The following is a 13,250-nucleotide window of genomic DNA, read 5'->3' on the forward strand; positions in this document are numbered from 1 at the left end:
AACTGTGAATGGGTCACTTGACTATAAAACTACTATATCAAAACGTCAGAATATTTTTATTTGGTGAAAATATACTCTCTTTTAGATAACGCATTAGCATATACAATAAATGTATCGACATTACTTGGGGAGAAAATGCCTCACAATTGTTTCAATGGATTCTGGATTCAGAAATACACATAGAAAAAATGAAATGAGGAAGTGTCATTTAAGACAGTTTTAAAAGATTTTATATCCATCTATCCATTATAGTGGTCCCCCACCTTATCCAGTTTCCCTGAGATTTAAGTTACCCAGTCAACCACAGTCTGAAAATATTAAACAGAAAACTCCAGAAACAAACTTTTTTTTTTTTCTTGAGACGGAGTTTCGCTCTTGTCACCCAGGGTAGAGTGCAATGGCGCGATCTCGGCTCACTGCAACCTCCACCTCACAGGTTCAAGCGATTCTCCTGCCTCAGCCTCCTAAGTAGCTGGGACTACAGACATGCCACCATGCCTGGCTAATTTTGTATTTTTTTTTAGTAGAGATGGGGTCTCTCCATGTTGGTCAGGCTGGTCTCAATCTCCCGACCTCAGGTGATCTGCCCACCTCAGCCTCCCAAAGTGCTGGGATTACAGGCGTGAGCCACCGCGCCCAGCCACAATTCTTAAGTTTTAAACTGTATGCCCTTCTGAGTAACGTGATGAAATCTTAACACCATCCAGCTCCATCCCGCCTGAGATATCTATCAGCACTTTGTCCAGCATATGCACACTGTTGACACTATCCATCTGTCAGTCACTTAGCCATCTCGGTTATCAGTTCAACTGTCACGATCATCACAGCACATGTTCAAACAACCCTTACTTTACTTAATAATGGCTCCAAAGAGCAAGAGAAATGATGTTGGCAATTCAGATATGCCAAAGAGAAGCCGTAAATGCTTCCTTTAATTGAAAAGGTGAAAGTTCTCAACTTAATAATAGGAGGAAGAAATCTACTCCAAAGGTGGGGCTTGGACATCAGAACCAAATGGAGGACTAGCTAAAAACAGGTTAGGGCAAAAGCACCTCCCCATAAGACATGCCCACCAGTGTGCCATGTCAGTTGACCATTGCCATGGCAACACCCAGAAGTTACTGCCCCTTTCCATGGCAACAACCCAATAACCCAGAAGTTACCATCCTCTCCCTCATTCTAGAAATTTCTGCATACTGCCCTTAATTTGCATATAATTAAAAGTAGGTATGAGTGCAGAACTGCCTCTGAGCTGCTACTCTAGACACACTGCCCATGGGGTAGCCCTGCTCCACAAGGAACAGTACCAGTCTGAAATTGTCTTCCTTTTTTTAATGTAGCACTTAGTCTTTAACATTTCATATAATAACAGACATGTTGAAGTTTATTATCCTACTATTTTTCTATTTATCTCATCTGTTCTCTGTACTTTTAAAAAATCCTTTCTTGATTTATTTTAAAATTATTCCATTTTTTTCTCCTCTATGTCTTGTTAACTATGTTTTTTTACTACAGACTATATCCTTGTCACATCATAGTCTAAAATAAAGTAGTGCTTTACCATTTCCTGGACAATGCAAGGGCTTCAGAACATTTCAAACCTTCACTCCCCCCTTCAACCTTACACATTATTGTCACGAGTTTTGATTTTATATATATATATATATATATATTCTTATACCCTAGAAGACATTATCATTATTATTGACCCACACTTGCATATTTATCTTTTCCCTTCTTCATTCCTAAGTGAATCTTCAAGTTTTCATCTGGGAACATTTTCTTTCTATCTGAAAAACACTTTTATTTGTTTAAGAAACTACTGGTGATGAATTCTCCCAATTCTTGCCTAAAAATGTACTTCACAATTTCACCTGGTTTGATGCCTCATTTCCTACTATGACTAGTTATTTCTGATTAAGTGCCAGATACTGCTCATGAAAAACTATGCAAACAATCTGATGCCTAGGATAATGGTATCTCTCTAGAATTTACTTTTGCTACTAGTAAGCTTAATCGAGGCTCTAGCAAATCAAGACCACCTTTTTTTTCTTTTTGGGAGACGGAATCTGGCTCTGTCGCCCAGGCTGGAGTGCAGTGGCACCACTGCAACTTCCACCTCCCGGGTTCAAGCAATTATCTGTCTCAGCCTCCTAAGCAGCTGGGATTACAGGCGCCCACCACCACACCCAGCTAATTTTTTTGTATTTTTAGTAGAGACAGGGTTTCACCATCTTGGCCAGGCTGGTCTTGAACTCCTGACCTTGTGATCCGCCCTCCTCAGCCTCCCAAAGTGCTGGGATTACAGGCATGAGCCACCGCACCCGGCCAAATCAAGACCATCTTAATCCAAATCAGGAATCAGGCTTTAGCAACTGAGAAGGCTAGTCTTTATTTTTTTATTCTTGCTAGTCCTGAGATGTGGTACTTCGGTTTAATGGGCCTTATACTCCAATTTACTACCCAACCCCCACAAGTGTGTCAAAGCTCTATTAAATTTCTCAGCTCATTACCCTCCTTTTCCAGAATAAATAGGTGACCCCAGTAGACAAATGGCTCAAATGTTAGGTTCCTCTATCTGAGTTTCCTTCTTCTCTTAGATCCTGGCCCTATAATTCACTTTGTTAGTTCTGTGGTCTAATTTTTGTAATTGCTCTCAGCAGGGGGGGCGGTCCACACTATCTAGTCTTATCAATTATATGTCCACTACCAGACCCAATAGAGTCATACTTAAATAGGATACATTAGGGTTCCCACTAGGAACCCCTGCAACCAATAAAACCACTCAGTTTTTTTTACACTGACCAAAAAATCAGCTGTGATTAATTAAGGAAAGCAGTAAATAATATTTTAGATTTTTGAACAAGAAAGTATGTCCATCAAATTAGGGTTTTTAGGTTGTTCAGCCAAAAGAAGAGACTGCAGGAAGACAAACCAATTAAAAGAATACTCCACTAGTGCAGGCATGAACCAATGATGACATGGAAGAGGAAGACAACAATGGGAATCAAAGAGGACAGAGCAAGAGATATTACAGTATTCCATCCACCTTAACTAGCACCCAGAAATAGGAGAGAAAAAGCTAAAAGGAATATGAAATACCAAGCCTCAGAAAGAAACTAATTTGAATGAAGAGGAATTTAGATTTAGACCTCAGTATGAGGTATCTATAAGATGAAATTCAAATCCAACAGGCAAGTGTAGGTCCTAATCTGAGGGTCCTGGTCTCTCACAAAAAATATGGTAATTTCTAAATGTTTCCATAGAATTTTCCAAAACTATTCAGAATATTATTTACTGAACTGGTAAACCAATTTACTCTCTATAGTCATCTATTTCCATTCATTGGTACAGGAAAATACCAGAATTGGAAATGTACATTTTGAGGCTCTGGGAGATACAGAAAAATAAAAATAAATAGAATTTCATTATTACATTTAAAGAAAGAACAGCAGGGAGTGGTGGTGTCCCATGTCTGTAATACCAGCACTTTGGGAGGCCAAGGCAGGAAGATCACTTGAGTCCAGAAGTTCAACACCAGCCTGGGCAACATGGTAAAAACCCCACCTCTACAAGAAATACAAAAATTAGCTAGGCATGGTGGTGCACACCTGTAGTCCCAGCTACTCGGGGGTGCTGAGGCCGGAGGATCATTTGAGCCCAGGAGGTCAAGGCTGCAGTGAGCCAGGATCACACCACTGCACTCCAGTCTAGGTAACAGACTGAGACACTGTCTCATAAATAAACAAGAAGGGGGGAGTTAATAAGGACGAGAGAAGAGCCTGGTTTAAAAAAATCAAGGCAAAATATACTGTCACAATTTTGAACAATCCAGCAGTAAGTAAAAATGTATAGATACACATGCAGTGAAATATAATAGTAAGGAGAACACTAAGGGGACTTAGCTATTTGTTTTATTAGTTTAACAACACAACAAAAAAAACTTTAAAATGCCTGAAGTAAAACAGTCATTATTTCCAAAATGAAAGAAATGTGTTTAAAAAAAAAAAAAAGAGGCAGCAAGTTAGATTATGCTGTCATGTAAAAAATATTTACATTCAACAAATTATTCTAAAATCTCTAAAAACCATGTTCTCTAGTTTTTAAGTCAACACCAAAAATAACTGAAGAATATGGGAACATTATTTTATATACTCTTTAATCTCCCTAACAGGATATGCCTTGGGATAAAAATAAGTAAGTCCCTCTGACATATAAACTATACAAACCCACAGCTATTTTAAGATGCCCTTGACTGAGGCTGACGCCCTGTAGGTCCAAATCATTGATTTATCAACTCCAGCACTAAATTTCTGATCATCTGCCAAATGCAACTCCTCCCACGCTCTTATTTTGGCTCATAACAACAATATTTCATTACGAAAACCAGAGCTGCAAACAAAATGCTCCATCCAAATAAAATGTTTCTGGCTCATAATGCCTGGCACCTTCTCTTGATCTGTCCCCATGAAAACTGCCTTAAGGTCTCTATAAAATAAAGATTACATCAGGCCACACACATCACACTGAACAAATAAATAAAATGCCTACAAATCTAGAGAGCACAGGAGTAGTGGTCATCTGAAGCTAATTATGCTACTCTTTCCATTAGTACAGGTCACATTTAGTTACTCAGCATTCAGCCAAAACACATTTGCTGAGTTGTAATTGTGGCAGACACTAAGGATAAAAAGACAAACACGACAGAGTCCCTCCCCATCAAGGGAGGGCCTGTGAAGTAGCAGAAACAATAACACAATCACTGCCCTAACAGAGTTCTTATTGCTGAGATGCTATGGATCCACAGAAGAAATGCCAATAGTCTGTTCTGTTTTGAGAGGAGTGCAGGAGTTCCAGGAAGGCTTTACACAGATGGACACAAATGAGTTTAAGCCCAAGAAAAGAACGAAGAAGCATCTGCCAGGCAGGAAGCAGAAGAAAAAATACCTTACACCTTAGTGTAAAGAACTACAGATATTTTAGTAAATCTACTTCTTTTTAATGTCAAGAAAATACCTTACACCTTAGTGTGAAGCAACAAGATATTTTAGTAAATCTACTTCATTTTAATGTCAAGAAAATTTGTAAGATGATATATATTAGCATGTTTAATAAAGAGGCAAACACACAAATGCCGAGTGACAGAGCTGAAAACAGAGCCCTGGATCCCCATGTTTTAAACCACTCCCCACTGCTATTTAATAATGGTTACAATCTTTATAATCTTATAAAAGGAATCATTTTGAAGCTAGACTTTTCATAAGACCATATTGCTGAACTCAAAGTGGGACATGTATTGATTCTAAAAACAAACTAAATTCCCTGGTTTTATATCATATATCACCCCTTTTAAAAATACTAACATCAGGCTGGGCACAGTGGTTCACACCTGTAATCCTAGCACTTTGGGAGGCCGAGGCTGGCAGATCGCTTGAGTCCAGGAGTTTGAGACCAGCATGAGCAACACGGCAAAACCCCATCTCTAAAGCAAAAAACATAAAACATTTGCCAGGCATGGTGGCATGCACCTGTAGCACCAGCAACTGGGGAGGCTGGGGTGGGAGGATCACCTGAGCCCAGGGAGGTCAAAGCTGCAGTAAGCCATGATTGTACCACTGCACTCCAGCCTGGGAGACAGAGCGACACCCCCATCTTAAAAAAATTAAAAAAAAAAAAAAACTAACATCAAAAGAAATATCACTCTGATGTATGTTTTCATCATTAATAAGAATCATTACAATATTAATATAAAACGAAAAATTATTTGGTTTCATAATAGGCTGTATTTGTAGGGTGAGGGAAAATAGACACTGTGATATATACAGAACTGATGGGAATGCAACTTGATACAACTTCTGTGAACCACAATATGGACTTAGTAAACGACATTACTTACAAGACTGACTATTCACTTCAGCACTGTTAGTAATAGCCAAAGACTGGAAGTAACCTAAATATTCATCAATCAAAAACTGGTTAAATTAAGGTATATCAATAAAGTAAGGCAGTTGAGATAAGCATTTCAGTAAAACAGTTGGGAAATGATGATGAACCTGACTAGGGTACTGGCAAATGAACAGAAGTGTGTGACAGGGTCCACAGCGAGACCCGAAGTCCATAAACTGGATTCAGGTAGGAATTCAGGTAGATGGTGGAGTGAAGAATTAGAAAGCAAATCACTCAAAAGCTATAAAGCATAGATCTAGGGTTTCATCAACAATTTATACACAATGCCTAAGCACTAAATATACGTGTTAAATGAATAAAGATTTTATAGTTAGCGGCAAAAAGATGAAGAAAGAAATTTATACTAACAACAAGAAAAGTATATATTTGACTATGACAAAACAGCTCCATCATTTGAAAAACAAAACAAAATGCTACTTAGTACAACAACTGTTTGGGGAAAAAAAGACAAAAAAAACTAAGCTATCTCAGACCACAAGTTGTGAAGAACAATATCCAAGCCCAAAGCACACCCCAGCATGCGCTATAAACTGCGGTTATTTCAAAACTGCTGGGATGCTTCCTAATTGTGGTATAGACCTTGGTAATCTATCGCGGAGTGACTTTTCTTTTTTTTTTTTTTTTTTTGAGACAGAGCCTCACTCTGTCGCCAGGCTGGAGTGCAGCGACGCAATCTCAGCTAACTGCAACCTCCGCCTCCCAGGTTCAAGCGATTTCCCTGCCTCAGTCTCCTGAGTAGCTGAGACTACAGGAGTGTGCAACCACGCCCGGCTAATTTTTTTGTATTTTAGTAGAGATGGGGTTTCACCATGTTGGCCAGGATGGTCTAGATCTCCTGACTTCGTGATCCGCCTGTCTCGGCCTCTCAAAGTGCTGGGATTGCTGAGTGATTTTTCTAGACATTGTTCTACTTCTATACCAAAAGCAAAGTGGGATCAAGCCCTGGTATAAACATTATTTGGTTGGTGCAAAAGTAACGGAGGTTTCTGTCATTATTTTCAATGGCAAAAACCACAATTCCTTTTGCACCAACTTAATACAACACCTGATCTTCAAACACTGAAGGTTTACTGAAGTGGGCAGGTGGAGGATCAAGCTAAGTGCTCCCTTAAACAGCAGGTTTTCTGCAACCTGCCCCAGACTTTAGAGCTGAGATGATGCCTATTTACAGGAGGTTTATCAATAAAGTGTTTACTTCAGTTGTTTATATTGAAAGGTATTATAAATTAGTAGGCAAACCACTCTTCAAAGATGATAATACAAGTTCCAAAACAAGTTAAAATATACACATATTTTTGTATCATAAAAGTCACCAAATATTGACATTGACAGAAAAAAATAAGGTTTTAAATAAAAGAAATGTTGACATGGTAATCAATGGAATCAGTTAAGGTCTGAAATATATTTAATCCAAAAATTCCACAATTTATACCAAATTTTCAAATTAATAATCTATTCCAAAATTACGTGATTTGATCAACATTCACCTGGAAAACATTTATAGATTTATATCATAATCAAATTAACAAGCTTCCAAATGTGTACTAGAAAAGCTAACTGCAACCAGTCAGGAAAACCCAAGGAAGCAAGAATCAATACAATCAGTTCTTTACCTGCAGCTCCTTCGAGACTCTCTCTAAGTGATTAGTTATCTTTTTAATCAGATCACTATACATCTGTTCCGAGTGCTGCTGGCATACACATTTATACACACAACTGTAAAACAAACAAACAAAAACCCCCACAAACCAAGTTAATCATAAAGCACTTAACTCAGTCCAAGGTTAAAGCACACTTTTGATATATAGCCACTGATCCAATAATTCATACCTTCAAAAAGTAACCAATCACAACTTTTAAATAAAAAATTTCTCCTCCCCCATCGGTGTTCGGATGGAAAAGATAGTACCATCTGCTGTAAATATGCTCTTCTAAGTAGTGTATTACACATTTAATCAGTACTAGATAATCTAACAGTAGGTGAGAATCTAAGGTCTGAATATGATAACTATTTATAAACCAGGTTCTCTCTCTTTCTCTTTTTAAATGAACGTCAAAATAAGGAAGAGAGAGTGATTGATAATCAGTAGAGAGAGGTTTCTAACTCACGGAAGTGTTTGCAATACAACCTCTTTGCACATCAGCTGTGTGGAACAACATACTTGTCACTTCCTCATTCACTGTGCTGATCTCATATCCCACCCCACTTCCTAATTTGCTGCTTCCATTAACAGGAGCTGAGAAACAAAATAACCGAAGAGAGTTAGAATTGTGTGTCAATAAACACCAACAGATTAAGGTCTCCCTCTGAGACTAAAAATATGATTTTTACACCAGATACTTCAGTCATTCTTGCTTTTATTGCTGACTTCCACAGTGTCTGCATTATGTATGGTGGAGGTAGCAGGCTTACTCTGTTGTCATGATTTGAAAACCACTTTTCAATCAAAAAGTATAAACCAAACCCTCCAATCCGTAAGTGTGGAATACATAAAACACTTACAGAGCCTCATCTTATGCATTCTACATTACATGTTTGTGTAAGGCATAATTCAAGTGCCTTGAACCTCGGTATACCCTTTCAAACCCAAGCAAATTAAATCTTAACTTACCTGTATATCTGTTCATAGGATATGGGGATATAGTCACCAGGACTCTGAGTTAAAAGTTGATCTATGGCACCATCCAATTTTGGCCAGTATGTGCTCTTATAATCTTCAATAGTTATAACATTCATTACTAAAAGTAAAAAGTAAAATAAATATTACTACGTGCCACATGTGGAGCAAACACAAATCACAGCCATTTTGCACTCTCAAATTCCTCTCACTTACTCTTCTGATTTTACACTGACACTCTATCACCTAACTATCCTATTTCAATTAAAAACAAAAAAGGCAACCTAGTCAAGGATGTTAAGCAGCCATTAATCATGAGTTTAAGAGGAGTTAGTATGAACCTGCCCATCTTTAAAAATAACAACCCAACAAGCAATCATCACTGGCTTCCTTCTGGGTTTCCTGTAAGCTTCTGTCATCAATGGAGCAGTCTCAAACATGCTCTGACCCTCAAATACACACCGCCAAATTATGTGACAAAATGGCCTATCAATGAACCACAGGAAAATTCGGAGAAATCATGAACACCAACAATCAATCTTTGTAGACATCCTCAAGGAAATGTACCTAAGGACAGGACTATGAGGATTAAGGTCCAAATGCTGCAGTCACAAAGAGGTTGCTGTAAAACTTGCCAAGATTTACAATACCACCAGCACCTACCTCTTCATCATTACTACAGTTCCAACTCAGGCTGCTACTATCTTAAACTGGATAAGCCCAACAGAAAAGAAGTCAGTGAACTGGCACCCTGCACTGAGGCTTACTTCATTCCTACAGACAGGCTCTTACTCCCACACTACAGGTTTCCACAAAGCATTTGTACAGTGGATCCTAACAGCTTTGAAATCCAGGTAACAGTTGCTTCATGGCACTGAAATGTTAATATTAAGAAAAGAGCTACCAGAAGAACCCGCCTATATTCTGTGTCATGAACCACAGTTACCTCAGGAGTAACAACAACGAGACCAGGTATTTCACTGTTTATTTTGTTTGTTTGTTTGTTTTAATTATTATTATTATTATTATTATACTTTAGGTTTTATGGTACATGTGCGCAATGTGCAGGTAAGTTACATATGTATACATGTGCCATGCTGGTGTGCTGCACCCACCAACTCGTTATCTAGCATTAGGTATATCTCCCAATGCTATCCCTCCCCCCTCCCCCCACCCCACAACAGTCCCCGAAGTGTGATGTTCCCCTTCCTGTGTCCATGTGTTCTCATTGTTCAATTCCCACCTATAAGTGAGAATATGCGGTGTTTGGTTTTTTGTTCTTGCGATAGTTTACTGAGAATGATGATTTCCAATTTCATCCATGTCCCTACAAAGGACATGAACTCATCATTTTTTATGGCTGCATAGTATTCCATGGTGTATATGTGCCACATTTTCTTAATCCAGTCTATCACTGTTGGACATTTGGGTTGGTTCCAAGTCTTTGCTATTGTGAATAATGCCGCAATAAACATACGTGTGCATGTGTCTTTATAGCAGCATGATTTATAATCCTTTGGGTATATACCCAGTAATGGGATGGCTGGGTCGAATGGAATTTCTAGTTCTAGATCCCTGAGGAATCGCCACACTGACTTTCACAAGGGTTGAACTAGTTTACAGTCCCACCAACAGTGTAAAAGTGTTCCTATTTCTCCACATCCTCTCCAGCACCTGTTGTTTCCTGACTTTTTAATGATTGCCATTCTAACTGGTGTGAGATGGTATCTCATTGATTTCACTGTTTATTTTACCAGACTAGGAAGCAGAGTGGTTAAGTGACTTCCTCAAGAACTCAAGGCTCATTACTTTCAGAGATACCAGGTAAAGCAAAGCCTTCCCAGCATCTTTTTATCACATTATCGATTTCCATACCTTAGTCATCCAGGTTCAAGATTTTTTTCTATGTACCATCTATATCATTTTTGTTCAATACTGTCTTTAAATCAATTCACTTCTGTTATTTAATTTTATTTTACAGGACATCTGAGGAATGAACTACTGAGGAATGTTCACAAAACAATATGGCATAATCTTAAATGCATTTTGCTAAGTGAAAGAAGCCAGACCCAAAGGGCTACATATTCTAAGAGTCCCATTTACATGATACTAATAAAGGCAAAACTATAGGGAGGAAAACAGATCAGTGGTCGACAGGGGCTGGAAGGTGGGGAGAAGGATTATCTATAAAGCAGTAGCATGGAGGAATTTTTATGGCAATTAACTGTTTTGCATCAAACTGTGGTGGGGGATACACCACTTCACGCATTTGTCAAAACCAAAAGAACTGTACATCAAATTACTTGTAAATTTAAAAAAATCAACAAGGCTGTGGTGGTAAAGATGGAATGCAAAACACAAAAAATGAACCTAATTACAAATGAATCACATAACCCACACTGAAGGGAATGGGGAATAAAAGAGTGTTTTGACTAATGTAAAGCTAAAGACAAAAAGAACTGTACATGCACGTGCGCAAACTAACAGTAGGAAGAGGCCAGACCATGTAGGTCCTTATGGGCCACTGTAAAGACTTTGACTTTTACTCTAAGGTGGAGGCCTCTCTGGAGGGTTTTGAGCAGAGGAGTGACATGATCTGGCTTAGGTTTTATATGGATCATTCCAGCAGCTGTGCTGAGAGTAAACTAAGTTTGGAGGCTGTGAGCTGATATGGGGTTGGGCCAGATGGTGGCACTGAGGACAATAAGGAGAGATCAGATTTTGAAGATGTTTTAAAAACAGAGTCAACAAGATTTGCCGATAGATTAGATGTGAGATGTGAAAGAAAGGTCAAGAGTGGCTCCAAAGTTTTTGGCTTCAGCACTGAAGGATGGAGTTGTCGTTTACTAAAATGAGGAAGACTGCACAAAAAGCTTAGCTGTCCAGCGGGCATAGCAGATACTGTCGGTGCCCCACCCATTTACCCCATCCACACCCTACGACTACTTCTCTCAGTGTTCTGTCCAGCTGCCAGAGCTTGCTCTGCTTGCAGGAGGAGCAGGTAAGAAACTGTGGGAGAATTAACAACCCCAGAGCAGCCTTCAACCAATGACTACTGAGGATTCAGTGTCATTACCACCAGTAGCTCCCTCTCCTTTTGGGTGAGATGACTCTAAGGCCCCTGTGCTATACTGACTCCCAGAGCTCCCCACTGGTACTAAGCTCCAGCTGCCTACAGTGGTGACTTTACCTTACTGGCTTCCTTATCTTCCCTGCCTCACTTCCCCAATCCCCCTACAGCTGCTTCCCAGGGTCACCCTCTTGCACTTGATACTGAAAAGTGTTACACACCAGCTCCAGAATACGACCTTTGTATTTATGTAATCCTTAGGATTCAAAGAAAACTGAAAAAGAAATTACATTCTCACTATGTGATTATTCTGAGTTATAGAATCCCTTATCAGTGTACCACCTGAACCACATGAAATACCTCTCTACACCAAAAGTTGAGAGTTGAAGGTTAGATAACACGCTCAAAAAGAAAACTGCAAGTAGTAATGCCGGTAATTAACATACCTATCTTCTGGGCTCCTAAAATGCTTAGTTCAATAAACCACATGCTATGGCTTCAGCTGGGAGCACTCCTACTTCTCAAGCACAAGTTTCGCACTTTAGCAAATCACCAAGTCAAAGATATGAAGAAGGGGAAAAAGAAACCAAAATGTAAAGTCCTGCAGTTCTAAGTACAGAATGGGGACTCACTACAGAAACAGTGACTGCTGATGCTTTTCAATATCTTTGAAAAGAGACTTAAAAACCAAATTGAAAAAGGCATGTTCACAGTAGAGAATCTTAAACCCTATTTCCACATACGAAAAAAAAGCTGTTTCTATTTCCACACATATTATTTATTATATACAATATACATCTATGTTACCTAAATAGTAAATAGAAAGCCAATTCAGTAACCTTACATGCTAGCTAACATAACTTTCTTCCCAGGAAGGTTCTTCATAACCATCTGCAGTCAACACTTAAAATGACAATCCAGGAAACTTTAAGATATTTGTTATTTACTTGCTTATCTCAATGCAATCCTTGGTTTAAAAAACAAAAACTCCTAGCTATTTTTTCAGTTTAACATCTGACACATATAGCCTCAGAGTGTGTGTGTAATCTTGAACTTAAAAACTAGATCCTCCTGTTAAAAGATAGGTAATCACTTTCAACTTTGCCCATAGAAAAGCTTACACTCACCAAAAGAAAGAGTAGGCCAGGTGCGCTGGCTCATGCCTGTAATCCCAGCACTTTGGGAGACTGAGGCGAGAGCACCGCCTGAGCCCAGAAGTTCAAGACTACACTGGGCAACATGGTAAGACCTTACCTCTACAAAAACTTAATTAAAAAAAAAATTAGCCGAGTGTGGTGATGCACACCTGTGGTCTCAGCTACTCGGGAGGCTGAGGCAGGAGGATCTTTCAAGCCCAAAGGTCAAGGTTGCAGTGAGCCATGTTCATACCCCTGTACTCCAGTCTGGACAACAAAGCAAGACTGTCTCAAAAACAAAACAAAACACAAAAGAGTAGCCAAAATTCATGCTATGTGTGGAAGATAGCTGATTTACTACTTTAAAATGGGAATGCTAAGATCAGAGCAGCATGATGGGATCTTAGGAGATCTGCAGGGCTGCCTATTTAGACAGTACTTTTCAACTTTTTATTTCTT

At 39.0% G+C, this 13,250-nt stretch overlaps 1 protein-coding gene across 1 annotated transcript in view; it reads right to left on the reverse strand.

Moving 5' to 3' along the window:
• The window catches only part of CACUL1 (CDK2 associated cullin domain 1), a 79,435-nt gene that overhangs the window by 43,254 nt on the left and 22,931 nt on the right, over positions 1 to 13,250 (reverse strand). Inside the window, exons 2-3 of the mRNA XM_054437112.2 lie at positions 8,580 to 8,706; positions 7,581 to 7,683 (exon numbers count right to left, since the gene is read on the reverse strand). Coding sequence (XP_054293087.1) covers positions 7,581 to 7,683; positions 8,580 to 8,706 — 230 coding nt within the window. The remainder of the gene's footprint in view (positions 1 to 7,580; positions 7,684 to 8,579; positions 8,707 to 13,250) is intronic.

Source organism: Pongo pygmaeus, chromosome 8 (genome assembly GCF_028885625.2).
Source record: "Pongo pygmaeus isolate AG05252 chromosome 8, NHGRI_mPonPyg2-v2.0_pri, whole genome shotgun sequence".
In the NCBI taxonomy this organism is placed as follows: Eukaryota; Metazoa; Chordata; class Mammalia; order Primates; family Hominidae; genus Pongo; species Pongo pygmaeus.